We start from the raw sequence: 26,833 nt of genomic DNA, 5'->3' as shown, positions 1-26,833 counted from the left end.
ATCCTGAGGTGCACTCGCGGTTTCATTTGAACAAGAATGCGGTCCCCTTTTTCAAAATTCAACCAAGGTGATAATTTATTCTAACCTTCGACCATGTGCAGCGAGCGTCTGAGCAAAACCTCGAAATGCACGGATCAGGCCTCTCTGGATATCGTATCGCAAAAGTGTCGAAAACAGATAACATATAGTGTCAGTAAACGCTTTGAAATACCTATAAATCAGTACTCCATGGACTTAGTATTGCAGTCCTGTGAAACTGTCAGACTCATAACAGACAATGTTTTTATGATCAAAGTCGATTCATTCTGCACCAGAGATATGGTCTTTCTAACATTACCCAAAAATGTTCATGTTTCACAAAGGTCCCTCGGGAGCAACGAAAGACTTTAAACTACCCATATACAGTGGTTATCCACAAGACCTATAAAGAGACTGATGCTTCTCTTTCAGTGTTAATATTTTTGCATTTTCGGTCGTGATTTGTATGAGTCCAGGCTGGCTGCCAACAAGTTCTAACATTTAACCCAGAAAGTTAAGTTTAGGTCGGTCGTCGCCCCAACATGCTTAGTGAAGTTCATCTCTGTATTTGTATTCCAGGTTTGCTTCACAGTTGAAGAATTGTTTTGTAGCTCCCAAGGGCAAGCAGAGAAATAATAATAACAACTTTTCCTCTATTTCACACAGCTTCCTGTGTGCCGGCCAACTAGGGAGGCAAACAAAGGTCAAGTGAGACAAAGGATTAAAACATTTCCATGTACAGTAATATGCATGGAGCCACTTTAAGAGCATAAAATAATTTTTTTCAGACCTAAAGCTCCGCTCTTTACTTTTTTTCGTCGATTGTTATTCGAGATATCTGCAGGAAGAATGAGAAACACCAGAACACACACACACATGCACACAGACTCTGAAATAAAAAAAACAACAACACATGACAAAGAGCCCGAGGGTGTTGAATAATCACAGCGTCTATTTTAACAGGTATTCTTCCTCAGAGGGGATGGAGCTATTTATAATTGATGGCTTGCAGAGGGGGGAAATTCATTTATTCCATTTTTTCTATTCAAAATTCACTATGCTACGGTGTTCGATGCCTCAGACCGTCCTGCTTAACCACGCTTTAATTACCGCTGCTGAGGCACGCACACCAGTGGTGGTTTGTGACCCTGAAATACAGAAATCATAGGAACCCTTGAACATTAATCATTCAGCACACTGGGGGACAAGGTCTTTCTACACACGGCCTTTGTGAATAAACTAACCCTTACCCGTGGGTCTGACTGAAGGGCACAGAGAGAAAGGGACATTGTATAATGTAGCTTGAACAATGTGTGATATCCAGCTGAAATAGGATTTCACATGGATAAATACCATGGGTACATATCACAAATCTAAGCCTCCTGGAGCTTTTTTGTACTATTTACACTATACAGTATACTTACACCACATCTTATTGTGTCTGGAAAACTAGAACATACTTTAACAAGGCAGAAAAGTGTACGGAAAGATACAATGTTGGTACATTACATTATATTTCATTTGGCTAATGCTTTTATCCAAAGCAATATCCAATAACTGCATTCAACCATAAGGGTGCAAACTCAAAACAGCAATAACCATGTGAGTATGTGATCGATAATAATCAAAAGCGAAAAATGTGTATTTCAAAACAAGTACCTGTGTCTGCTAAAGAATATTGTCTAAATAGGTAGGCTACATGAATGAAAGCATGTAGCCTTCAGAAATAGAAAAAAACACATATCAATGCTATTTTGATGCCTATTGGACGAAAGTCAACATATGCTTATACATAAAGTTGTTCTTAAAACCAACTGGGCCATCTGTGACTCTAACTGTAAACCTGAACCTGAAGCAAAATCAGCAAAATCAGCAAAATCAGCAAAATCAGCAAAATATTGCCAAATGGATCTGAAGAAAGAAGAATATTTTTAATATTGAGGACTATGATATTCCTCACACACACGCACACGCACACGCACACACACACACACACACACACACACACACACACACACACACACACACGCACACACACACGCACGCACACACACACGCACACACACACACACACACACACACACACACACACACGCACACACACACACACACACACACGCACACACACACACACACACACACACACACTTTCCCTGGTCCCTCCCCCTCCTCTGCTGAGTAAACGTCCTCCCGGGATTCCAGGAGTTTTTATTGGCTGCTCCGCTCGGAGGAGGAGGAGGAGGAGGAGGAGGAGGAGGAGGAGGAGGAGGAGGAGGGGGGAGATGCTAATGGACCGACTGGAATTCCTCAGCGCTCCTCAAATTTCTCGAAAAATCTCGGCGGCTCCTGCTTCGACACTGTCCCGAGCGAACACCCAGCCCAGAGACCAGCTCCCGTCCTGCCTGCACCCCCCTCCGAGCGGAGCAGCCCCTCAACCACACACGGTAACGAGGAGGAAGAAGTTTCTCTCCATCGGAGCGAATGGTTCTTTTCCCTCTTCACTAAACGTCACTTTCTCCTGTTTCTGTCCAGATGTTGCGAAGTGTCGCCGCGCTCCTCCTGCTCTCCCTGGCGCTCAGCAGCGCCGAGGTAAGTTTGGCTTCAATTCTTCTAAAGACATTTTCTTCATTGTCCACCAACTGTCTCCTGACCCAGTGACTCAGTCTGGAGTTACTCGAACAACAAAGCAGGTTTGCTACTCTTCTTAGAGAAGACCCGGCTCCAGAACACATCTGGAATCAGTCGGTCCATTATCTGACGGTGCTGTTGGGAAATCCCCCCCCCTCCAGGACTGAGTCAGACTGTTGTGGCATTTATCTTCTTTAGGAGAACCAATTATGGCATTAATGTCGGCGCTGTACCCAATGATGAGCCTCATTATGGAGACAATCGAGCTCACACTTCAACTTAATTGCCAGTGGGAGAGTTTTCTTCCAACAGGGACACCGGTCTCCTTCCCCAAGATAAACATTCCACGATACGATCGACAATTATATCAGGATAACAAGGTTTCATGGCACACGATGTTGATAGTTATCACGCTAAATGTCACACTATCGTTTCTTTCAGTGTGAAGGGAGTTTTTGGTCTCCTGAGCGAAGTTTGTGGTTTTAAACTCTTCTTTATGAGCAGAGACTGACAAACACCCATTCATCATAATTCTGAAGCACATCAATTAAGTGTTAACCAGACCTATGACACACACACACACCCATACACCCACAACCACACACACACACACGTAAATGAACACAAGGAATTTGCTTGGTGTTCCGTGCATAACTAACATTAAGCAGAAAAAATATAGGGGGAAGATGAAGCAAATTAAGAAGCAAGTGCTGTATTCCAAAGATAAATACATAAAATGTAATATAATCTACATTTTAATAATGTGAGCAGGTGGTAGATGGTGTATGCTCTAATGTAACACATAATGCTAATTTGGGAGTCAGTGTCAGTGACCGTGATATTGTCACTGGTTGTTTAGTTTATATAGTTTATTTATAATTCGTTTTTTAGTCATGGGGTTAAGACAGTGGATTATTTGCATGAAACTTGGTGGAAGGGTGTGTTATGTGTCAGGGAAGCATCCATTGAAAGTTAATGTGTGGTTTCCGATTTTCGTTATTCAACATTTTTGTTGAGAGAGACTAATTCGTGGATTCTGATGAAAAAGATCCGACATGTTTTGAATACTGACATGTATGATAGTATAAAAACATGGATCTAGAAACTTTAAAAGTGGTTTCATAAGGGGACTGTTGGGCCTTGGCTGTAGGACGTACTCTCTCAGAGCCCTTCTAGATTTGTCTTTTTTTGGAGTTGTGAAGTTAACAGCTCAGCAAAAGCCGCCACAAGAAGGCAAGAGTGACACAGGAGTGACAGACAGCTGTGAAAAGAAAAGAGAGACTGGGAGGGCGGGTGTTTGTGTATGTCACACAGGCCCTGCTCGCCCTGAGCTTTGCCCGGCCCTGGTTGTCACTGTTGCCGTGTGGTTCAGCACAAAAAAAAACACCTTGGTAACTGGCAGCTGCTCTAATGGCGTACAAACACAAACATGGTTTGGGTGGTCACTCAGAGTCAGCATGTGTGTTTGCCTGTGTGCTCAAGGGTTGAGAGAATACTCACCGTATGTGTCTCACACTGCGTCACTAAGTGGTCCAACCTCTGGGTAAACACTGAGATGATGGGCTGTTGGATTAGCTGCTGTTGTGGCATGCAGGGCAGGATTGGAAATAAAAACTGAGAATCGATGAAGTTTCAGTTCAGGAATAGTTTGACATGTTGAGGAATTTGCAGTTTGATTTTGGTTTGTGACGCTCGGATGAGATTGGTACCACTCTCAAGACCAACTCTAGAGTTAGAACCAGTAGCCACTTAGCTTTGCTGAGCATAAAGACTGGAAAGTGTAAGAGCTGTGTTTCGATTCAGGCGCCCATGGGTCAATATGATTCCGTCACTGCGGCACAATAAGTCCGTCCCATTTAAAGGGCTCTGACAAATTCTTCCTTCCATGAGAGAGAAACAATCCCTCTCAGGCAAACCTATCCCGGGACTTGTTAGGAATTTCAAACTTTTAACTATAGGTTGTGTCTGAAAGATCTCTTAACAATAAAGATAGAAGTAGTTCTAGCTATATATGAGGCATTCATACAAATGATTTTAATAATAACCTTTCCTTCCTAGGGTTTAATCTACAAATTAAGAATAAATGTTTCACTAGTTCTCATTTATATTAAAGCGTTATTCCCTCAGATTCATTAAACTCACATAGAGTTCCAAGAGCTGTCTGATAAGTCTCGAGGTTGGAGTCACAACGATGGTCAGTCTCACAGCTGTCCTGATAGGAGAGTCCAAGAGAGTTTGTTAGAGCGGCTCCCTGTCACTTCCTGGATTCGGTGACAAGAGGCGTGGGACTGCGGCTGGACCAATAAGGGAGATCCAAAGTGATTTGCGGGGACTCCCCTCCAAATATTCATAACCAATCACATCAAATCTACTGTTGTAATTATACACGTCCCCTGCTGTTCGGGGCAATTATTATCTTCCTACTGCTAACTTAATTAGCATAGGCTGTGATAATTGTCCATAGCTATGAATAACTCTTCATTGTATCTTTAAATAAAACATTTGATTCAACCAAAATCTTGGATCGGCTTCTCTCATATTATAGGATAAACCAACACACTTAACAGACTCATACGCCTGCAAGCTAGAGACGTGTGATGCTAAAGTATCAGGCTTCAACTCAACCGAACAGCTCATGGCGCACGTGTGAAAAAATACTTAAAACTTTCTCATCGTGTCCAATTGCAGCTCTGTTGCTATATGAGGCCCCATGACACGACCACTACCCTCCTCTTTGGTTTGGCGGTCTCGGCGTACGTTTCACACCATCCCTTTAAGAAAGAGACAGCCGGGGGGGTTTGACGTTCTTAACCTCACCAGAGACAGCTGTTGAACACCTGGCTTTGTGTTGACTCGTCTGTTGACCTGTTGACAGTCACAGTCACGTACCCAGGAAATAAACAGCCGACTCACTTCCTTTCATTTTCGTCCAGATTTGCTGTCGACTAATTAGAGGATAGACTCTTTTAAACACTCACTTTATCTTTACAGCTACACACACATGGCTGTTAGCGTCTCAACTGCCTCAACAGCCATTATGACATCATAGCCCCCCCCCTCCCTCAGCTGAGCCTAAACCACTGTCCCTACCTTTTTGTAGCTGCACAATGTGCTTTTGTTTGCATCTTTATTAGATTCGTGGCCGTGATCTGCGAGGTATGGCTCGGTGAATGCGGAGCACAGAGCCCGAGTCTGCTGAGTGTAGCCGAGAAGTTAATGGGGAGGTATTAGAAAGGCATCTTTTCTCCAAAGGTAATTACCCTGATAATATATGGCCTGTTGACTGGCCGTGGGCAGGGCCTGAACTGGCATACCAGTGAGCTGTCTAAAGGAGGTCAACAAGTCGGAGCAAAGCCCCTCGCAGGAGTGGATCCGATGAGGCTGTTTTTATTTTCCGCAATGGGTGTAGGCTATTAAAATCTACACGCCTACACCTGATTTATTATGGAGGAGAATGCCTGTGTGCCTCCTGAGGCGAGAAATTGCAGCTCTTGAAGATAAGCAACCCGGAGATGTAGTGTGGCAGGGGTCTGCCGGGGTCAAGACTATGTGGGAGAACTCTGTGCGCCCAGGCTGGCAACTAGATAAGCATCTTGTGAATAAAAATCTGGATGTTTTGCACTTTGCTTGATATGCAGAGGAGGTCGAGACGCAGGCACAGTAAAGTCGTAAGAGTTTGCGGCCTCAGAGGACATGCACACACAAACATGCACACACAAACACACACACACATGCATATAAACACAGAGAGAATGGTGTTTACGTCTGTTTGCGTGGTGGGCAGTGTTTATTGTATCACCCTGCGTCATCTAATGGACAGGGTGGAATGACACGGGGGTTAAATTAGTTCTCGCCAGCAGCTCTGGAGCTTGACGAACGCAGACGTCGAAAGCAAGAGAGTTCTGAAGATAAAGGAGACAAAATGGCTAGAGGAAGGCGATGTTCTCTCATTGAGGCCACAGATGTGTAACAGCCTCTGATTGAGTCACAGCCACAACCCAACGTGTCGCCATGTTGACTCCAGTTTCTCTCTCACTCAAGGTGGGCTAAAAATAAGCGCCCAGGTGGAGCGAACATGAGCTTGAAGCGGGTGGATGGGGGGGGGGGGGGGCATCGCTGTGTCCTCTGTCTGTCTCAGCCTGCTCTAATTACTGAAGCTCGACATCCAGTCGTGGGTCCTGCGCACAGAGTGTGGTCTCGGTGGCGAGATGGAGTGATGTAAAACAGAGAGGAAATGGAGCCACAGTCGTGCAATTGCAGCCGGGGGGAGTGGGGTTTAGGTAAGACTTGGCTGTGCAGTGAGGGGGCTAGAGGAAGAAGGTGGGGGTGGACTGTGTTTCATGTCCCTGCAGTGTGTTCTCCTCACTCCTGGCTTGTCTTAAAAGGAGTCCTCATTTAGCTCAGCAGCTGTGCCGGTATCTTATCATTACGGGCACCCTGCACTTGAAGGCACCACACACACACAAATTAACACGCACACACAAATGACAAGCAGGAGTGCTAAACTCTACTCCGAAGGGTTTGTGAGTAAGAGATAATTAATATATGTAACATACCAACATGCACCACTGGAGGTTTGGGAGTTGAAAAACATCTGGACAGCCTGGTTTTTAATGAGATCCCTCGTCAAAACCAAAGAGGATTCCGAAGCTGCTTTTCGACGGGCACTCAACTCCGGTTAATCTCGGAAAAAGCCATCTGCAGTGGCTGTGTGTGAGAATACAGATGTCCATGTCAGAGGCTCTGGAGTTTCTCCTGCCAGCCACAAAGTGAAAAAGAGAATGTCTGAGTTAACCTACGTGATTATACAGCAGGAGATCATCCGGAGGAAGTCGATGGGGTGACGCGATGAACAAAAGCTGAAAAAAACAAGAAGAATCCAAACCTTTGAGGATGAAGAAGAGGTGCCAAGCATGTAGAGCTGATGGCACCTGAAAGCTTTGGAGATTTGTATGTTGTCATGAACGGTTCTAACCCGAAACAAGGAAAGACAAACTCGGGAGTATATCCAGACACCATTGTGCGGACATTTCCTTTGCTAGAGATAAGTAGTGAATGCAGGTTATAAACGGAGACAATTTCCCATTGTTCTCCTCCTTTCTGTTCACTGTCGGGGGCAATGACTCACACCGTCATTAGTGCGACGTGTTAGAAAAAATAGTTTAAATTCCAAGAATGGGTCCATTTACTTCAGTCAAAGCGACCTACATGCATCACAGAGTTTTCTGATAAGGTTAACTGACAGGGAAAGTTTATGCCGCCCATTCACGTCCACCAGAGATCACACTGTGTCGAGGATGCACCTTGAGAGCAGGTCCTGCATGTGAAATGCACTGTGCTTTGTGTCCAGGAGGTCACGGTAGGATGAGTGACTAACTGGTGACAATTGCACTCCTTGGTCGTCATTATAAAAATCCTTGTACCACAGAGCAGACGCCGCGACAGCTACTTCAGCTTGAAGGTGGCTTACAGATCTTTATTACAGAATTAAATCAACTTGGCTTCTTTTGATTTACTGATTCAATTTGTGAGTGTTTCAGAGTGTTTGTTCTGTTCAGCCTGTTTCCCTTTAGAACTAAAACAATAAGTCAATTGACAGAAAAATAATCATTTTCATCACTATTTTTCAAGCTAAACTTCAAAACATGTTTTGCTAAACTGCAAAACGTGTGTGAAACACCAATGTTCCTTTCCCAATATTTATTCTGATACCCAGACTTTGTGGAAACTGACGTTTTATTTGGGAGGCAATCCTGATCCTGATATCTGTGGCAATTTGTTTGAGATTCTGCTCCATGGCGACATGGCATCCCATTATTTCTGCACATTTGTCAGATGCACATTCATGCTGGCAATCTCATTTTCTACAACATCCCAAATGTTCTGTGACCATAGGCTTTGGAGCATTATTATCCTGGAAGAAGCCATTAGAAGATGGTAAAGTGAGTCCGTAAAGGATTTCACATGGTCAGCAGCTAAACTCAAATAGGCTGCAGCCTCTAAACAATGATGTGCTATTAAGAATGTGCCAAAATGTGTGCAAACCTTCTACAAACCATAACACCCACAACACCATCACTATATCCTGTTGACACAAGGCGGGTTGGTTCCAAGAAATTCATAGAGTTAACACCAAAGTCTGACTGTAACATCTATGTGCTTCAGAAATACTGACGTTTTTCCAGTCTTCAGTGAGTCTGTGTCTTCCCTATGAAAAGCATTGCAGACATATGTGTGGGACATTGTGTCTTTTACCTGTGTAAAGGACTTGTAAAGGATTGTGCAGGTCATCAGGTTTTGTGTGAGTTCAACTATGAAAAACATGTTAAACAGGAGTCGTCATGGAAACATGAATCTGTTTAATCTTTTCATGAAAATATTTCATTATTTAATTGTCAGGCGATTCCTGACCTTTGGGAGCGTTAACAAATCAATCTAAGCTCTAAGGTCTTCTTACTCATGCTTTAGGAACTTTCAACTAAGACTACAGTCTTCATTTGGTAAATCATCATTATTCTCAGGGATGAGGTTATTTTGAGGTAATTTTTTCTTCAGTGTGTAATATCTTATGTTATATAAACTCAAACCATATTCAAAGTGGAAGGTCTCTGTTGAAAGGTTTTTGTTGGTAGTTTTTCTTTACTCTATTTGAGAGTTAATGACAGAGGAGGTCATACCGTGTTTAGCCCTGTGAGACAAATTGTTATTTGTGAATATGGGCTATACAAATAATATCTTATAAAATCAGACATAATTGATTGATCTCAATGATAATGTTATTATTGATTTCTTTGGCACAATATACCAGCTTACAAGTTAGTTATATTTTGATTATTGTTAGATCTGTTAATAAAGAAAATGTGCCTATACAAATGTCAAAAATAATGAAAAAAAGCATATAGCAGAGCCTGAAGCAACATATTTCCTGTTGTATCTGACCAGTTGTACAAACACATTCACTTTACTATTGCATTTCTGCTTGTAGCTGTTTAGGGCCTGATTTCTACAAGTGTTTGCAATTTGGTGCAGCCTGATCTGGTTTACAGGGGACTGTTGGGTCTCGGCGGAGGTATGCGCTCTGCCATTTTAGTTTCAAACTGTTTCCCTGTGCACTGTGAGGAACAGTTATGTCTAGTAAGAGCTTATCAGACCTGGTTTGTGTCCCATCACCTCCACAGAAACCCACCGTATCTGACAAGATCAGGGTCGTGGAAAGTTGCATGTTCGTACTTAAACAGTTTTTAAATTTGTCTGGAATCCCATCCTGTAGCCTGTAAATCGCTTAATTTCCTTCTACAAACATGCTTCAGCCTTTAGCCCCAATACTGGCCTCAAAAGAGGGAACAGAGACGAGGGCAGGGAATCTACTCATTCCCCTGGCCTGAGCCGAGCACAGACCCTCCCTCCTCACTCCCTCCTTCCTTCTCTTCCTCCCTCCTTTCCTCTCTGGCAGTGGAGGAATGCCCAGAATGGAGCAGGGGTGGGAGAGAAAAGTGGACAGAGAGCGAGAGAGAAAGTGAGCGAAAAATTTAGGGGCGATGTCAAATTCATTGGGTTACAAAGAAGAGAGGCGGAGAGAAAATCGGACAAGATCTGCACTTTATGAGGGGATGGTGGGACAAATCTGCCATGGGATTGACGTGGGTCAGGTGGTGGGGGACAGGGGACAGATTGGTCTCTGCAGTGTGACAACAGGGCAAACAAGGGAGGGCGGGCCGGGGGTGGTGCTGTGTTCATAGCGTTTTATGTTCTCTGGTGACGTTTTAACTGCTAGCAGATGTGGCTGTGCTCAGACCATGACTTATTTCCTGCTTTTCTTTCGTCTCTTTCTCTCTCTCTTACTTTCTATGTCCCCTCTCCGTCTCTCCTTGTGTCCTTTGTGTATCTTTTCCCCATGTTTTTCTCCCGGTAATTCCCCCCTTTTGTTGTCTCACTTCTTTCAGGGCGTAGTTGCCACATCTCAGCTCTCTTCGGAGGCCGGTGGGTGTAGAGCAAGGGGCTGCAGACTTGGGGTGACATCATCCCGTCTGTTGGTGCATTCCTTTCACACTGAATAAGACACAGGGGGAAGAAAAACAGGGAGATCGGTGTAAAGCGGTCGTTACCCATGTACGGCCCCTTTTGTTTCTGCACATCTAATCTCAGTCCTGTCCCCCCCCAGAGAGTGTTTGAGACCACCCGTCAAGCTGCCGCAAAGCGCTCATATCTTTATAACACACTCAAATTAGTCTAACTTTGGCCTTAATATTCCAAGGACACATCCTGCCAGTTCCACTATCTACTCACTGTCGTATGAAGCCACAAAACACTAACCAGGCGTTTTCGGCTCAAAAGGAAGCATCTCACCCGATTGTGTTATTTTTGTGGATTGACTGTGCGCTTCCTGCTTAACTGGACGTCTGATCTCCAGAGGCTGCCGAGTACAGAAGAGATGAGGCCGAACCCGATTTGATATGAATGAAGATACAGTCAAACAGCTCTGGAGAGGAGAAGAAATGAAGCCTAGAGAGTTTGAGAATGGAAGGAACTTGAATTATTGAGGGTAAACGGTACAGCTTTTCTGTCTGTGACTCAAAACTGGAGCCGATGACGTGCTGTGAAGTTTCTTCCCTGTGCTGCGAATTTAGCCACAAGCTCACACAAACTCCTTTGCAGAGGAAAGCTGGATCACAGCGTGTGAAGTGGATCTCATTCTTCCTTGGCCGCGCCCCGCTTTTTTCCTCGGGTTTAAGGCTTGGTTCGACGGAGAGGGAGGTGAAGGAGACGGACTGCCCTCCCTGTCCTCCTTCCTCCTGTATCCACCTAATGATTCCGCCGGACGAACTAGAGCTGCAGAGACAACACAGGGGTAAAGAGGGAATTGCAGGAGAAGGGGGAGAGCAGGGGCGACTCTGTGGCCTAGATACTGAGGACATTGTGGCTCAAGGCGAACTCTGTCGGACCCCAGCTGAGGCGCACACAGCTCAGGAATGTACATCCCCCCTCCCATTCCTCACCACCTTCTCATTCTCCCGATTCTGTCTCTTGCTCTGTCTCCAGTGTTTCAGCTCGCTGTCATTAAAACACATGCATGTAAAACACAGGGGACTGACACCTTGAGGCTGTGAGGGTGAAGATGACTTGCTGTGCATGCATTTGTCTGTCCATCTGTCAGTCTGAAGGTCGCAGCTGCGGTTGTGTAACTAGAGTCGCTGTTGTTTTACAACAGCAAACATCAGTGTTCTTTCCATGGTTCTCACAATTGATGTGTATTGAATACCTCTCTCGTGTCTGTAAAGTAGACATGAAACCACAGCGAGCAGCTTATCTACAGACAGCGGTTAAGATTTTAATCTGGCGGTGTCTTAAGGCTCATTTATGCTAAACGTTGGTTGTGTATACGAAAACGGATGGAGCCCTCTGTCCTTACTCTGCATTCATCTCTTTATTTTTCATACAAAATTAAATTACCATTATCTGCCTTCATTCTGATTGTCATTTGTTATTCAGATTTATTGTCTTTTGCTGTGACAATTTCAAGGGAGGAGCAGGATTGAAAATAATATTCAGAGCTGTTTTTTCTTGGGTAGAACAAACCGTGAATGTGCACTGGCAACTCGAATGAATTGTAATATCATCGTCCATCTCCTTCCCCCCTCCTGGGATATATTATATTTCAAGTTGTCAAATATCACAATATTTTATTCATGAAAACACACACACCAGACTCACTGTTCCTGAGGGGAAGAAAAACAGTGAGCCTTCTCGATGCATCTACACAAAAACCTATGAATCCTATCTTTATGAAATTGATCACATGACATTCAGTCACATTCAGTCACAGAAACTGTGTCATATAGATGTTGATGCAGCTCAACCTGATCGACCTTTGACCTTTTAGAAATGCAGCACGGTTTCTACAACATCAGGAATGTATAGAGCCTCCACAATAAGCTGCATCAACACCTCTCCAACATTGTGAAGAAAAGCTCGATATGTGTAGGATTTGCTGCAGGGTTCTTGTATTGGATTGCATTAAATGAAGCTTATTATGTCAGATACTCTAATTAAGCTGATTAGTCATGTTGATTGCTATAGAAATTCATGTTATCCCATTATTCATTTACAGAAAGGAAATTAATGAACTTATTATTTTTTTTTTTTTCAAGCAATTTCCTCTATGCTGCTTGTTGTCGTTACATCCATGGCAGCGTGTTAATCAATGTCTCTTGTGCTAATGATGGGCAGAGTGCATTGTGGTAATGGATCCACAGTGGCCATAAGGTGACACCCACAGCAGAGTCATTGATTGGTGTGTTAGATCGATGGAGCATCGCTAAGATGCACTCAAACGCACGTACACACGAAACGCAGAACATGCACTTATCAGCGGATAAGCTCCATTAGTCGACCTGTGTGTGTGTGTGTGTGTGTGTGTACTCGTTTTTGTTTCCTCTTTAGGATCTTTTCCAGCATAAACACTGAACATGTATGTAGACCTCATGGGGACCAAAGCATAGTCCTAATGAGGCTAAAACGTATCTTCTCTATGCGAAGATGCAGAATCTGTAGACAGGGACAAGATCTTGGGGCCGTAAGACTTCTGCTTTCTGTTTCTAGCATGACCAATCACATTTTAGCATTTAAGTTGCCCGCAGGTAAACAGTCCATGTGGAGTGCAACAAAATGCGGAACACATCGGCTCTTGGCTTTTTAATTTATTGGCATTCATAAGTAGATAGCTGCTTATGGAGATTTGCCAAATTGACGCCTAGAACTAAAAACACACACTGTTTGTGTTTTGTTTGATAAAAGAAACTAGTCGGACTCCAAGCAGTGTAGGATGAACGGAAAAGAGAATCTTGGCCCAGATATCAGCTGTCTGAAGCCAGATAATGGCTTAGCTTAGTAGCTGTAGACTCAGACTGTGTGTGGGTGTGTGTGTGATGGGTTTGTGAGGACACAGACGTGCAGGATGATGTTCAGGTAGCTGTTCGAAGGTGTTTTATATGCAGATTTAGCTCCAGTGCTGCTCGACTGTATGTGTTCTCATCAGCAGTGGAAAATAAAAGACGCTTTTTAATTGAGGCCTATACTTTGCCCTTTAATTTCACGTCAGTGTCTGCCTCAGTGTGGAGCCATTCAACATGTGACAGGAGATAAATTAAAATCGGAGGGCACATCGCCTCTCCTCCTCTTTCTCCGCCTTCTACCTGTTCCTCACTGAAAAGTCAGTCTGTCCTCAAAGCCTCTTTCTTCCTTCTCTTATTCTTCCTCCTCTGCTCATCTTATTTTTTCCTCCTTTGTCTGGTCTCGGTTCACTGGCACCCGTCTTGCAGCCGTAAAAGGGCATGGCACAGGGAATAAGATGACAAGATGGAGAGAATTACAGCACAACAGAAATTAAAGCACACACTAGACGTGAGGTGTGAGACTCCACTAGAAAGATGAAAAATGATGCTCTGAGGGTCATGAGAGACATAACTTAAATGTGTTAATCTTCTCCAACCTCCTGACAAAAAAGGAGTGCAACTGGGAAATGGCAAAGGAAAAGGATATGTGGCGAGTGTGTGTGTGTGTGTATATATATACATACATGCTGGAGGCAGCATTTGGTTTGAAAGGCTCTGTTTAATCTGTTACGATTCGCCAGTCACTTATCAGAGCTCTGGCTTCTGTAATCGTTTTAAAAAGGAGAGGAGGTAAATGAGGCAGGCATTTGTTGGCCGTGATGTAAAATTGATGTCTTTAAAGTAGGACACGCACAGCGGGATGTGTTTGTTTTTGGTTGTGCTGAGTTTGTACTTTTTCCCTAACGACTGTTCTGTCGGTGATTGGGTTGATAAGTGTGTTAACATGCACTGCACCATCTCAGTTCTGGAGGAATTCTGGAGATTCCTGGTTATGTGTTTGAGCTTTAAACCATTCGATTTTACATAACTTACGCCTGGAGAGGATTTACATATTGGATATTAAAACTGATAGATTGACTTTGTTAGTTTTGGACAAAGCCATGTTTCCAGCTTTATGTTGAGCTAAGCAAACTATCAACTAGCTTCCCATGTAGCTTACAGACTGAGATTAGAATTGATTTTATCATCAAACACGAAGAAAGCAAAGCAGTGTTCCCATGAAATATTCAACAAAGTCTTCAAAACTACATTTTCTCAAGTCAGACCGAGATGGTACAGATGTAGACTGTACAGATGGACGACATGTCTCCCCTTCCTCACATTGTATAAAAATTAAGCCAAAAAATAGCATACACCTGGGTTATAACAACTACCTAAAATGACAGAAATCCTCTTTGAGACAAATTTATTTGACGTGTACTTTAACTTTTCAGTTTAGTTCATGTCCCATCTACTAATATGTAGGAGACAGGGTTTATAACCAATACTGCAGCCAGCCACCAGTGGGGGATTAGGCTTCACTTTTGGGGGGCAGTCATATCATCCATCTTTATATACCGTCTATGATACGGATAATCAGAAACATGGATAATGTCACATTCATATATAAATGGGAATTGATAACGAGCTGTCGCTATGTTGCCTGTATGTGAATGCCACATCCTGCATCATGATCAAAAGTAAATGTTCTATGACTATGCATGTAATGGTCTATTTCTGCTGTTCATAGCAACAACAAGGGCTCTAGGCTAAACACAGAAAATGATTTATGATCTCATAAGGTGGAAAGACCACGGCTCTGATACTCTGACACCTCGAGAGCTGTTGTTTCTCTTTGTCCGACGTTTTCCACGTCACTGTGTCAGTCATCAAATCTGAACAACATACTCTCCTGTGTTCTAATTATGGCACTCGGTGGCGTGTGTCTCATTTGAGTGACGCATCTGTGGTTTTGCCACCAGAGCAGGCACATGTCCTCATCATAGCGACAATCCACTTGATCAGAAAAAAAAGGGCCCTGTGCTTCTGTGGTCGTTAGCTAAATGTCAGGGATGCTCTGATGCCTGTAGTCGAAGAGAGACGGACAGACGGAGCTCTTCATTTATACCAGATTCACGAGAGGAGTCCATCCATTATTCATGTTCTCATCTGAGGTTTCTACAGGTTTCAACAGGCCTCTCTCTCTCTCACCCATCTGTGTCTAACAAACTGGATTGTCCAACATGCTCAAGGCCACAGGGACTGCTTTGAAGATTTTCCATGACCTCAACTCTCGAGTGTGTGTGTGGGTGTGTGTGTGTGTGTGTGCGCCTGCATAGAACAGAAATCTACAATCCCTCTCCCCTCAGCACTTCAGGGTTAAAATTGCTGTACTCTGATGCTTGCATGTGACCCCCCCCCCCCCCCCCCCGCATCCATATCCATCTAGTGATGTTCTATCACTGCTGGGCTTACGAGAGCTCAAGTCACGTGTATCCACCTTCATTTTAAACCACATACCAGGACCTTGGAACTCGCAAACAGGCGCCGGGGCTTTAGGGCCAACTCACGTGCCGTCATACGCAGAAGGCCAACTTTCTGTCTGGCTCTTACAGGAAACCGCAGCTTAGAGAGGAGGAGGAGGAGGGGAGTCTGGAAAAATAGGGCGGAGAAAAGATTTCACGGGGTATGGGAATGGGCCCAAATGAAAACACAGCTCAGGCTCCAGATGTGGAAGCTCCCTGTACACACAATCACACACACACACACACACACACACACACACACACACACACACACACACACACACACAAATAAAGTGTCACACATTCACATACAAACAGTCACGGAGAAGGAGGAGGTAATGAGGTCTTAAACCTCTCTTGGAGCTCCGCTTGGCGTCTTGTGATTGGTCGGTTTGTAGCTCCAGTGAACTTATTCTTTTTTTTTTTTGGCAAGTCTGCAACAGCAAACAAAGAAGGATAAAGAAACAGTCGCGTGAAAATGTAAACAAGAGGAAATGGGAGTGATAAGATGGACTGAAACAAGATATCTTTAGACATTTAAATGAAAAGGAATGAGGATCTTCAAGGTTTTAATTTAGAAAAAGCTCGTTCAGATGTACAGCAGCCCTCAGACCTTCCGTTTTTTTATGTGCAGCGTTAACCTTACTCAATCAACACTCAAGACACCAGCTCCACTGTTTCCATTACTGCCTGAGTGCAGTACGGTCATCTGACACTTTTGGAGCCAAATCTGGCTATGGTTGACATGGCAACTATACCGGCAAACATAAGTGTGTCTGCAGAGATCTCAGTAAATAGTGGAAATACCAAAACATGAATACTGCATTATATAGACGCGTCCAAGCTTTAACTAGGAAGTGTTTAAAGGACACAATCCTGCAAATGAGCTAATTCATTTGTAAAACTGTTTGGATTTGTTGCACATGTTGGAAGAAAACCTCACTAATCAAGAATTCTTAAATTTTTGGAGAGTATTCATATTCTGCCTTCTGCATTTGTTTAAGTGTGAATGTGCAAAATTGCAAATTAGTCAGAACCCTGAGTCCAAAGTTATGGACATTTGAACTCAACACGTTGATGGATGTAGTGGAAATTCATGGTGTAGCACCACCTAGTGGGGAACTGCTATGAGTCATTGAAGGTTTGCCCTAGAGGTGAATGCTCTCAAGAAGGAATCTATGTCAAACAGTGATTTGTATTGGGTTCACGCAAAATGTTGAAATATGTGCCAGAGTTTGGGAGGATTAGATCAAATATATTTGAGGTGAAGGTTATTTCTGTTAGTTATACATGTCTTTAATGTGTGTTGATAGAATATCAATAGACAAATCCAGAATACTTTTTTAAGACTTTACAGTTTATTTAGACTCTTCAGGAGTTATGAACAAAGTGTTTAGTTTTTCCTTTAAATAAATGGCTCTTTATACCATATGCAAATTAGTAATTAGTATGTGTTAAGAAACGTGGTCGGTGTCATCTCAGTGCTTTCAGATCCGTTCAACATTAGTTCAACAGCGGAGCCCTGTGTGTAAAACCAGTGTTTTTTTTAAAGCAGCAATCTGTTTTTTCCTCTTCTCTCAGGAGTTGCAGAGTAAAAGCAAAGTGTGTGCCAATGTGTTCTGTGGGGCCGGCAGAGAGTGTGCTGTCAACGAGAAGGGGGAGCCCAGCTGTCTGTGTATAGAGGTGAGTGTATGGCTTTAGTGCATTGTGTTAACTAACCTTGAATCCTGTACAGGTTTTCTGTGTGGAAATTTGGGCTTTAGAAGTTCAAATTTCGCTTAAACTCAATAACAAAATCATGTTAACTACGTTCGTCACATAAAGAACGTCCTGGGCAACGTTGTGTACCTTTTCTGTTTTTTTTAAACTAATTATTAGGGAGGGCATAGAAAGTAGGGGACAACAAGAACAGGAGAAAATTGAAAAGACTTTATGAGATGACATTCTCCTCTCACTCTGCAGACCTGTAAGCCCCACAAGAGGTCAGTGTGCGGCAGCAATGCTAAGACCTACAGGAATCACTGTGAGCTGCACAGAGACGCCTGCCTGACTGGCTTGAAGATCCAGGTGGCCCACGACGGACACTGCCAAGGTAAGAGCACACAAGATAACACTGTCGACTGAACCGTTCCAACACAACGTCCAATAGTGTCACACAATGTACATCAACCGCTTATTTTTGCCCTGTTGTCATGGAAAAAGCTTGGCCTTGATAGTAATATTATCACCTGTTGTTTCCAAGTTCAGATTGCCCTTCCCAATGGAAAATGAATACCATAATAATATTATCGTCAATTATTAAAAAGTTGTTCTTATCAAGGGTAATAAAGTGTTTTAATATTCTGGGGTACTTGTACCTGAACAGGGTGCCTTTTACATACATTTTTTAGAACATGACTTTTATGTTTGATGTTTATGGCATTTTTCAAAGTTAACCACAATGTGCTATCAAATGAAAAGAGAGTAGAGAGATGTCAGAAAATATAAAAAGTTAGAAAATCAGAAACCCTTCTTGTAGGACATACACATTTTGGAACATGACCCATACAATGATACATTGATGTACAGGTATAAGATTGTTATAAATAGAACAAATTGTGGTTAAATGATTATTGAATAAATTGTTATAAAGAATCATCTTACATGTAGTAATGATACAATGTAGAATGATAAGAAAAGTATTTAGAAAAACAATTAAAATTCATACAATGAATTAATTATTTTTTATTTTTTTTAATGAAATAGGAATATTTCACTGTAACTTTGTTGTTACTCCTTTATTTCAGCATTGGCCCGATATGAAAATGAGCTAAAATCTTTATTACCCCATGACACTGAGAATCTCACATTCTCCTTGAACTCTGATTTGCAAAATGTGCGATGTAAAAAAAGATAGAGACAGTTAGTCTTCTTTACATTTGTATCACCTGACAAAAATGCTGATAAGTGAATACAGTTAATTGAGCTGATCTCTGAACGAGCCCATATACACAGAACTGATATGTGAGGTGAGCGGGTTCATAGAGAGCCATATAAAGCCACAACTATGAATCACTTTGCCGTCACTTTCACACTCCGGGCCTTGACCCTCTCTATTATACATCTAATATTACACTCCTATCTCGCCTTAACTTTCGCTGCTCTCACTTGACGATGATGTCACTGTTTTTGTCCACGCTGGCATGAACATTGATCTGAGCTGTGGTAGAAAAGGAAAACAAATGCAACACTGTTTGATTGACAGCTTTCTCTGTTTTTAAATCACCTTTAGAGAGGAAAAGAGAGCAGGCAGCTGCCAGCCCAGGTGAGTGTGTGTGAGTGCATGTGTGTGCTTGCTTGCATATGTTGCATGTACCAAATAGAAATGTGAAGTTATCTTTGGAGGATTTAAAGTGTATTTAGTAAAATAAGAAAAAAATCCAAATTTAATTATTTTTTTGTTTGAATTCAGGATTTCTTTTATGTAGGTTCATAGGGGTTAATGTCCGGTCTTAGGCGCTAAGAAGTGGCTGTTATGTGTGTGACATAACTGGAGTTTATTATCTAATGGAAAGAACAATCGCAATACTGACGTAGTCACACAGGGACAGGGGTTAGCCTTGAAATAACCTGCAAGTTAGATAGGATCCTTTTGATCCCTGGATTATTATTAATACCATTGATTGTATTTAATTGTCCCCGCCCTGCAGTGGTGTGCTACGCCGCCGACCGCAATGAACTGCGGAGTCGCGTGATCCAGTGGCTGCAGACTGAGGTTGTCCCCGATGGCTGGTTTGTCAAAGGATCCAACTTCTCCAACATCCTGCAAAGATACTTCAAGGTGGGTGTCTTTTCTCTGCTAGGGTGCAGAGACGTAATATTGATCCTGTAAGTGCACACCTGCATCATCCTTTTCACCAAATACATTGATATATTTATACATTCAGGCCTCCACCAGCCACTCTGACCCCTTACAGCTCAGATCACCAAATACATTGATATATTTATCCATGCAGGCCTCCACCAGCCACTCTGACCCCTTACAGCTCAGACTGTGTTTAATTATTCATAGGTCAGACCTTTGAATCAGCCAATAAGTTAGTATTGAGTTTAATGAGGATCTCTGACCTGTAGAGGAGGAGCCAAGCCACTCTGTGTGTGGCATAAAATTCAGCCGATCAGATGAGTTGCTCAGCAGACATATAAGGTCCTATTCTTGTCAGAGCTCCAGAGCGAAGGGAGGGTGAGGATATGTAAAATAATTAATTTTGGTACTTAATGCAACACTACGTATTAATACTCTATTTCCATTATGTTTAAGTGGTTTCCACATTGATAAAAAATATGTGTCTTGACTTCCTGGTCCCACTCACTGAACTGACTGAACACTGGATATTACTCATGGTGGTTGGAGGTGCTTCACACACCCAGAATAATGCTTTTTCCATCCACGCAGTCTCAACCTCTACAGAAGGGACGGACACTCAAATAAGACAAATAAGGGCCACTAATATTTTGAGAATTTCCTGTACACAAATAATTCCACTTTCTGCAGTTGAATATCACCTTTTGTGTGTATGTAAAAAGGTTGCATACATGTATGTGAATAAGATATCTGAACAACAGCGCCCTCTGCAGTCACACCTAGTGATTCATTCTTTTTGGCCTGAGAGGGACCTGCCTGTAGACAAGATGGCGGAAAGTCCATCTTCTGCGAGCATATACGTAGTAGACATCTCCGCACAGTATAGGAAATAATGCCATCCTGGCCGGGTATATATTTCCTGGACTTAGTATCACTAATGAATTCTTTTGATTTAAAATTTTTATCACGCATGTTGACAAAAGTATAGTGTGGCTCCCTGATTGTGTAATATTTGCTTCAGACAGTAGAGCAGTTCATTGTGACATTTTAGCCTTGTTGTTCATACTCTACCTTGACTTGAACTGTGGCTCTCTTGTCTCTGTCCATGTCTCTGCAGTCCTATGACAACGGTGATTCTCAGCTGGACTCCTCAGAGCTCCTCAAGTTCATCCAGCACAACGAGTCGGTTGTGGAGATGCAGTCCTACGCCGACCAGGAGAGCAACAAGCTGCTCAGGTCGGGTCTGCTTGCTTACATGAGTGTGTGTGTGTGTGTGAAGGGTGGAGAGTGGAGGTGGGGGGGACAACTACTGTTTGAATTCTAGTTTGTTTTATCAGTGCCACAAACCATGGAAACATTTTCTTCTGCGGTCATGTTTGTACAGACAGAGCCGTATCTTTTTTCCTGTGCTGCTATTTTAAGCGTACAGAGTGTGTCACTGAACCCTTCACAGTCCAGTGCCAACATTACTGAAGGCCTCCTGTGGGAGCCAACTCCGCCACAAACACCTGTGCTCCGAAGTCTAAAACACTCTAAACCAATGCGTATTTCCAGAGAGCGCTCATTTCTTCTGGATCTTGTTGTCAGTGTATGGAGCAGCTGATATTTATTCTGTTTTTGTGTGTGTGTGATTCACAGGAGCCTGTGTGTTGACGCCCTCATCGAGCTCTCTGATGAGAACGCAGACTGGAAGCTGAGCTTTGACGAGTTCCTCAACTGTCTGAAACCTGGCTTCAATCCACCAGAGAAGAGTGAGCTCAAAGTGACAACTATACTTTGACATATAGTTAGATATATTATAAGGATGCAGGTCTGACAGGGTTGGGCATCCAGTGAGCTGTGGAAATTAGCCTCAGTCTCTGGTCCTTTAGTCCTTAATGATAAATTCATATATACGAAAACAGAAGGAGCTAATAGTTTAAGCAAGTCACCCAAATAAAATGAAGAAGGAATATAAACAATTGCTGAACCTGTAATGGAGAGTCTTAGCGACTTAGTTAGAAACTACAGGCTTCTTTACGATGTTACTAAACCTTTTTCTTGCTTTTGCCTCTTTCTTAAGCTCAATCAAAACCTCCTCCATGGACGACATGTTTGTGGATGTATTGCTTAAAAAACATGCCTTCGAAAAGGACATATGATATGTGGACAGTGACGGTTACATTACTTGAAACAGACAAATCTGTTTTCATACGTTGAGGCAGCACAAATAAGCCATTAGTAGAAAATGTTCACTTCAGGGCCCTGAACCAAGAAGCTTTACTTGATGAACGACATTGTGGGACGTTACATTAATTTCCTGAAAACCTCCATAACTATAACAACTACTTGCCCAATACCCTTAGCCTAACCCTTAAAATAACCTTAAACATAACCTAACTTCAACTAATCATAAATCAGCATGTTTTCCAATTTGGGGCACGTTTTTGTCTTCAATGGGTCAAGCAGTCCTCAATCGGTAATATGTGAACTAAGGAAGCATATGACACACACACACACACACACACACACAGATGATTATCGTGTGGGTTGCCAGATTTGCTGACTTTTTATGACTAAGTCAAAACTCGTCACCAAACAAGACATATGACTTTAAAATTAAGCTGACATCTCTGGGTCATGGTTGAAATGATTTTAGTGACACAGTTGACATTTTCACTCTGCTACAGTCTCTTATCTGTGGTCTTGAACAGCTCCTCACTTGTCTTTCTGCAGAATGCGCGTTGGAGGATGAGACGTATGAGGACGGAGCAGAGACCCAGGTTGAGTGTAACCGCTGTGTTTGTGCATGCGGCAACTGGGTCTGCACTGCCATGACCTGCACTGGTGAGTTAAAGTAGTGTAGACCTATTTTACACCATTTATTCATTTGAAAGTTTGTAATCAACCCACAAGTTAAATTATCCCATTTGACCATCTCTTTCTATCTCTTCTTATCGTTTTATCACCTGTGCAGACAAAATGGCGGCTGTGGATGAGTCCACAGATACCGGGGCAGAGATGACTGAGGAGGAGTGGAACCTCCGTGTGGCTGAGCTCAACAAGCACCAGGTCTGATTTTGCAATATAAACAATAATGTAGTGAATCATATTAATTGCAAATATCCCAAACTGTCTGCACATTAAAGGACAGATGCTCTGGGCAAAGTGTGAAGCTCCATCATTACCCACTGCTGATAGGATTACCAGATCTATCAAATAATACTGACATGGCCTGTGTGTCTGCTTTTAAACTGTTTCTGGATAAAGCATTTGAATCAAACTGCCAAGCCAGCACAATATAATTCACAAAGTAATTGGTAGTTGTACATTTTTATGTGACCAATCTGAGTGAGTGGGGTTTACGACTCTTGGCACGAAAAGGCGGCCAACAAATCAAAAGTTGTGAAATACACGTATGTTTTCTAAATGAGATCAATACAACTATGAAATGCAAATGACTATGAAATAGAGTGTAGATAAAAGAAGCAAATGGACACCAATATTTTTCTTTTTTATTAAGCCCCTGTTATTTAATCCTCAGTGATCGCCTCTGTAGAATGTGCGGGAAGCAGAACATGATGTATACATTCCTCTGCATGTGTATTTGTTTACAGCAGATTGAAAATGGCGTCGTCACTTATATCCAGAGCTCTCAAATCTCATTATGTATTGTATTCTTCAAAAAAAAACTTCTTTAGACATTATACTTCTGTATTATCACATGGACTCACTCGTACATTTTTTAAGTCCATTTGACAGGGGCCTAGCAGGACAAGTTTTGAAATCATGTGTGGAGCAATTGACTTGGACATGTGCGTTCTTACTCACAGCCCCTCTGGAAAATTACAGGAACATCTCCGGACATCCGATAGAACCAATTTCCCTTTGTGATGCAGTAGATGACCACACAAATCAGTCTAGAACCTCTCCAGACTGTCACAACCATAGTGCTATCAGGAATAGTTTAGTCTCTCTGGGCAAACAATGGCTATTGTCCAACAGCTAGAACAGGACAATCACCACAGCCTCTTCTGAATTTCTAGAACCTCCCCAGACAAAGAACAATGGGAGTAGATATTCAATACTATTATAGAACCTCCGCCGATTAAGAATAAAGAATAGAGTTCTAGAACCCCTCTTGCTTTATGGCCTAGTTCTAAAACCTGTCCAACATCTGTAAAGCATCTACATGTGTGAGAAGCATGTGTGTGTGTGTGTGTGTGTGTGTGTGTGTGTGTGTGTGTGTGTGTGTGTGTGTGTGTGTGTGTGTGTGTGTGTGTGTGTGTGTGTGTGTGTGTGTGTGTGTGTGTGTGTGTGTGTGTGTGTGTGTGTGTGTGTGTGTGTATTTGTGTGTATTTGTGTGCTCACATGATTGTATGAGAGCACGACAGGCTTTGGCTGGAAGCCAAGGTTGGGTCAGCAAGGTCATGTATGTACTCCAGAAGGCCGGAATAAAATTACACTTTACGCAAATACAGCTCTGTGGGTCACAGTGTGACCAGGTTAATGCTAGATTCTCTCATGGGGACCTTTGCTGCTTTTAAAGGATAAAACTTCAGTGATACAATGCTGCTGTAACACAGGAATTTTTCAGTTTAAAATCAATAAAATATCCCAGATAGATAACTTCCCATCTACTTATCTAATTCTTATCTCTGACCTACCTTTTTTCTGACCTACCTTCATACCTACAAAAACCTACCCACCTGTATATCATACGTGTACTTCAGAAAAACTTAAAATATCCAAAAAGCTGGTTGATGCTCATGCAAATATGTTCTCACATTATTGTTTATTCACTATTTAAATGATGTGATATATATATAAAATGTTTGAGTCAATGTTTTTTGTTATTGAAAATACAGGAAACAGTTGAGAAGATGAAGAGCAGCACAAAGGAGGCCTAAACAAGGACGCAGTGGAGGAGAGGATGCACGCCATCGACCTTCTTTCATACTTGATTTACCTTGTGGCCGTGTGTCATTGTTAAACTGACTTTTTTTCTCTGCTATGTTAATTATACATTTTTACATTGTGCAAGTGTTTGTTATTGTCTGTTAGATTCAGGGGCTATCAAAGAGTATCCTAGGATTCCCTTGTGTTCAGTACTGTCATGTTTGATTGTATTACTTTGCCCCCACACTAGACCCGGGGCTCTTTTTTACCACAATCCTTTATATTTTTACAGTTATTATGAAACAAACTATTGAGTTGTTTCTGGAAAGTGGGAGTCGCTGTTTGAGAAGGCTTACGGTGTTAAGGAACTATGAGAATCCACCTGTTGAAATGGGGAGCTGAAGACTGACTTCTGCACACCTGGTGCTGCATTTTTAGGTTTTATGGTCAGGAGGTTGGTTGTAGGAGCTGGAATAGATATAAGGGTATAGCTACTAGTGATTTTAGATTTTGCTGCCATGTAGAACTGCCACAGTCGGCCACTACTTGACCAATGCACTTCTTTTTCTTTCTCTCTCGCTTCCCTAGGCTTTAGTTTATCACAAGCCTGAACTTTGTTTATATCTTAGTGCTGATTAAGTGATGATTTTCCTGCAAAAAACAGAGACATGATCTGAATATAGCACGATGAAAACTGAAACCAAAGTCTTGATGACATGTTTGAATGATGTACAAAACTCTCCAGGTAAAACATTACTCTGGACCCAGCAACAACACTATACCTGTGCTTTCAAATCCACTCTAACAGCAGGACTAGCCTCACTGTAAAAGTAGCTTAGACGCATCATTTTTTGGTGCATATAAAGTGCTCGTGTGTGTGTGTGTGTGTGTGTGTGTACGTGTGTGATGAGTGTGTATGAGTGTGTGCTGATGAAGTGTGATGCTGAGAGAAGTTTGGTTTTGTTAAATTTTTTTATTTGTTGAAATCCTGTATCTGAATTGGGAGGATTGACAATAAAAATCAGTGCCTTAGACCTGCAGACAGTATAGGTCTCTCTTTGCCTGCACAGAGGCTCTTACGGCCACATGGCAGAGCAAGTGCGCTTTACTGACGTTTAGCATTAACCTCGTGCTTTGTGACTCTATCAACTGTGTGAAAGTTGCATTACCTGGTTCTAGCTAAACTCTGTATTTCACTAAATGTGCAGAGACTGTAAGGAACATGTATGTATGCCAATAAAGCCAATACACCACAACACTGCTGTGCGCGTGGGTGCTTTTATCTGACCGACATTTTAAATACAGAGCAAAGAATGAGGAATTACTCCTTAATTTGTCTGATTTAGAATGTCTGAATCTGAACTAGAGAGTATTACATAAAGCAAGCTCCCGACAAAGCAGCATCATCATCATCATCATCATCATCATCATCATCATCATGTTTCCCTGACCTGCCCCTTTTGGTGTCAACCAGAAAAAGTTAAAAGAAAACTCAAAATTGTTTCACTGCTGTGAAATTAAAACCACAGCAGGAGAGGGAGATGTATATAACATCTTTGTTTGTATGGGTACTTAAATAAGAACTTGTGTAATGAGAAGATGTTACCGTATTCTATTAATAATTATGTTAGCGGTGCCCTTTTTTTACTTGAGAACCCCCCCCCCAAAAAAAATGTCTGCACATACCTGACATAAAGCTATTATTACACCAACTTAAGGTTACCTCGGCAAATACTAAGAAGCTCACAACTACTTATTTATGTTCCTCACTTTATAATCTCTTAATTGTATTTTGTTGCATTTGAGTGCACATCCTTACTGTTTGGTATATGGCAAATGCTGCATGAATACACCTTCACATACTTACACTATTAAAATTGTTTGTAGATGCCACAATGCATAAGAAAAAGTAGTGTTTCAGTTGCTCTGGCTGGAACAGTTATATACATATTCATATACTTTTGGATGTTTTAACAGCCACAGTGCATCATATTATGTGGGATGCTTTACTTTTTTGATTCTAAAATAATTACACATTTGCTTGAAACTGCACAGAACACGTGATATAA

General features: G+C 42.3%; 1 protein-coding gene across 1 annotated transcript; it reads left to right on the top strand.

Annotated features, from left to right (window-relative positions):
- The first annotated feature begins 2,307 nt into the window (after positions 1-2,307).
- LOC133021661 (follistatin-related protein 1-like) lies at positions 2,308-26,020 on the top strand. Its single transcript, XM_061088607.1, has 11 exons — positions 2,308-2,462; positions 2,551-2,607; positions 17,624-17,725; positions 18,005-18,134; positions 19,314-19,346; positions 19,732-19,862; positions 21,004-21,122; positions 21,525-21,637; positions 22,602-22,712; positions 22,843-22,937; positions 24,734-26,020. Exons 2-11 carry the CDS (start codon positions 2,551-2,553, stop codon positions 24,773-24,775), a joined length of 933 nt encoding a protein of 310 aa, XP_060944590.1. The 5' UTR covers positions 2,308-2,462; the 3' UTR covers positions 24,776-26,020.
- Positions 26,021-26,833: the final 813 nt, after the last annotated feature.

Source organism: Limanda limanda, chromosome 16, assembly GCF_963576545.1.
Source record: "Limanda limanda chromosome 16, fLimLim1.1, whole genome shotgun sequence".
Taxonomy (NCBI): domain Eukaryota; kingdom Metazoa; phylum Chordata; class Actinopteri; order Pleuronectiformes; family Pleuronectidae; genus Limanda; species Limanda limanda.
The sequence above is the reverse complement of the archived record's forward strand: the minus strand, read 5'-3'. Positions and strand labels throughout refer to the sequence as shown.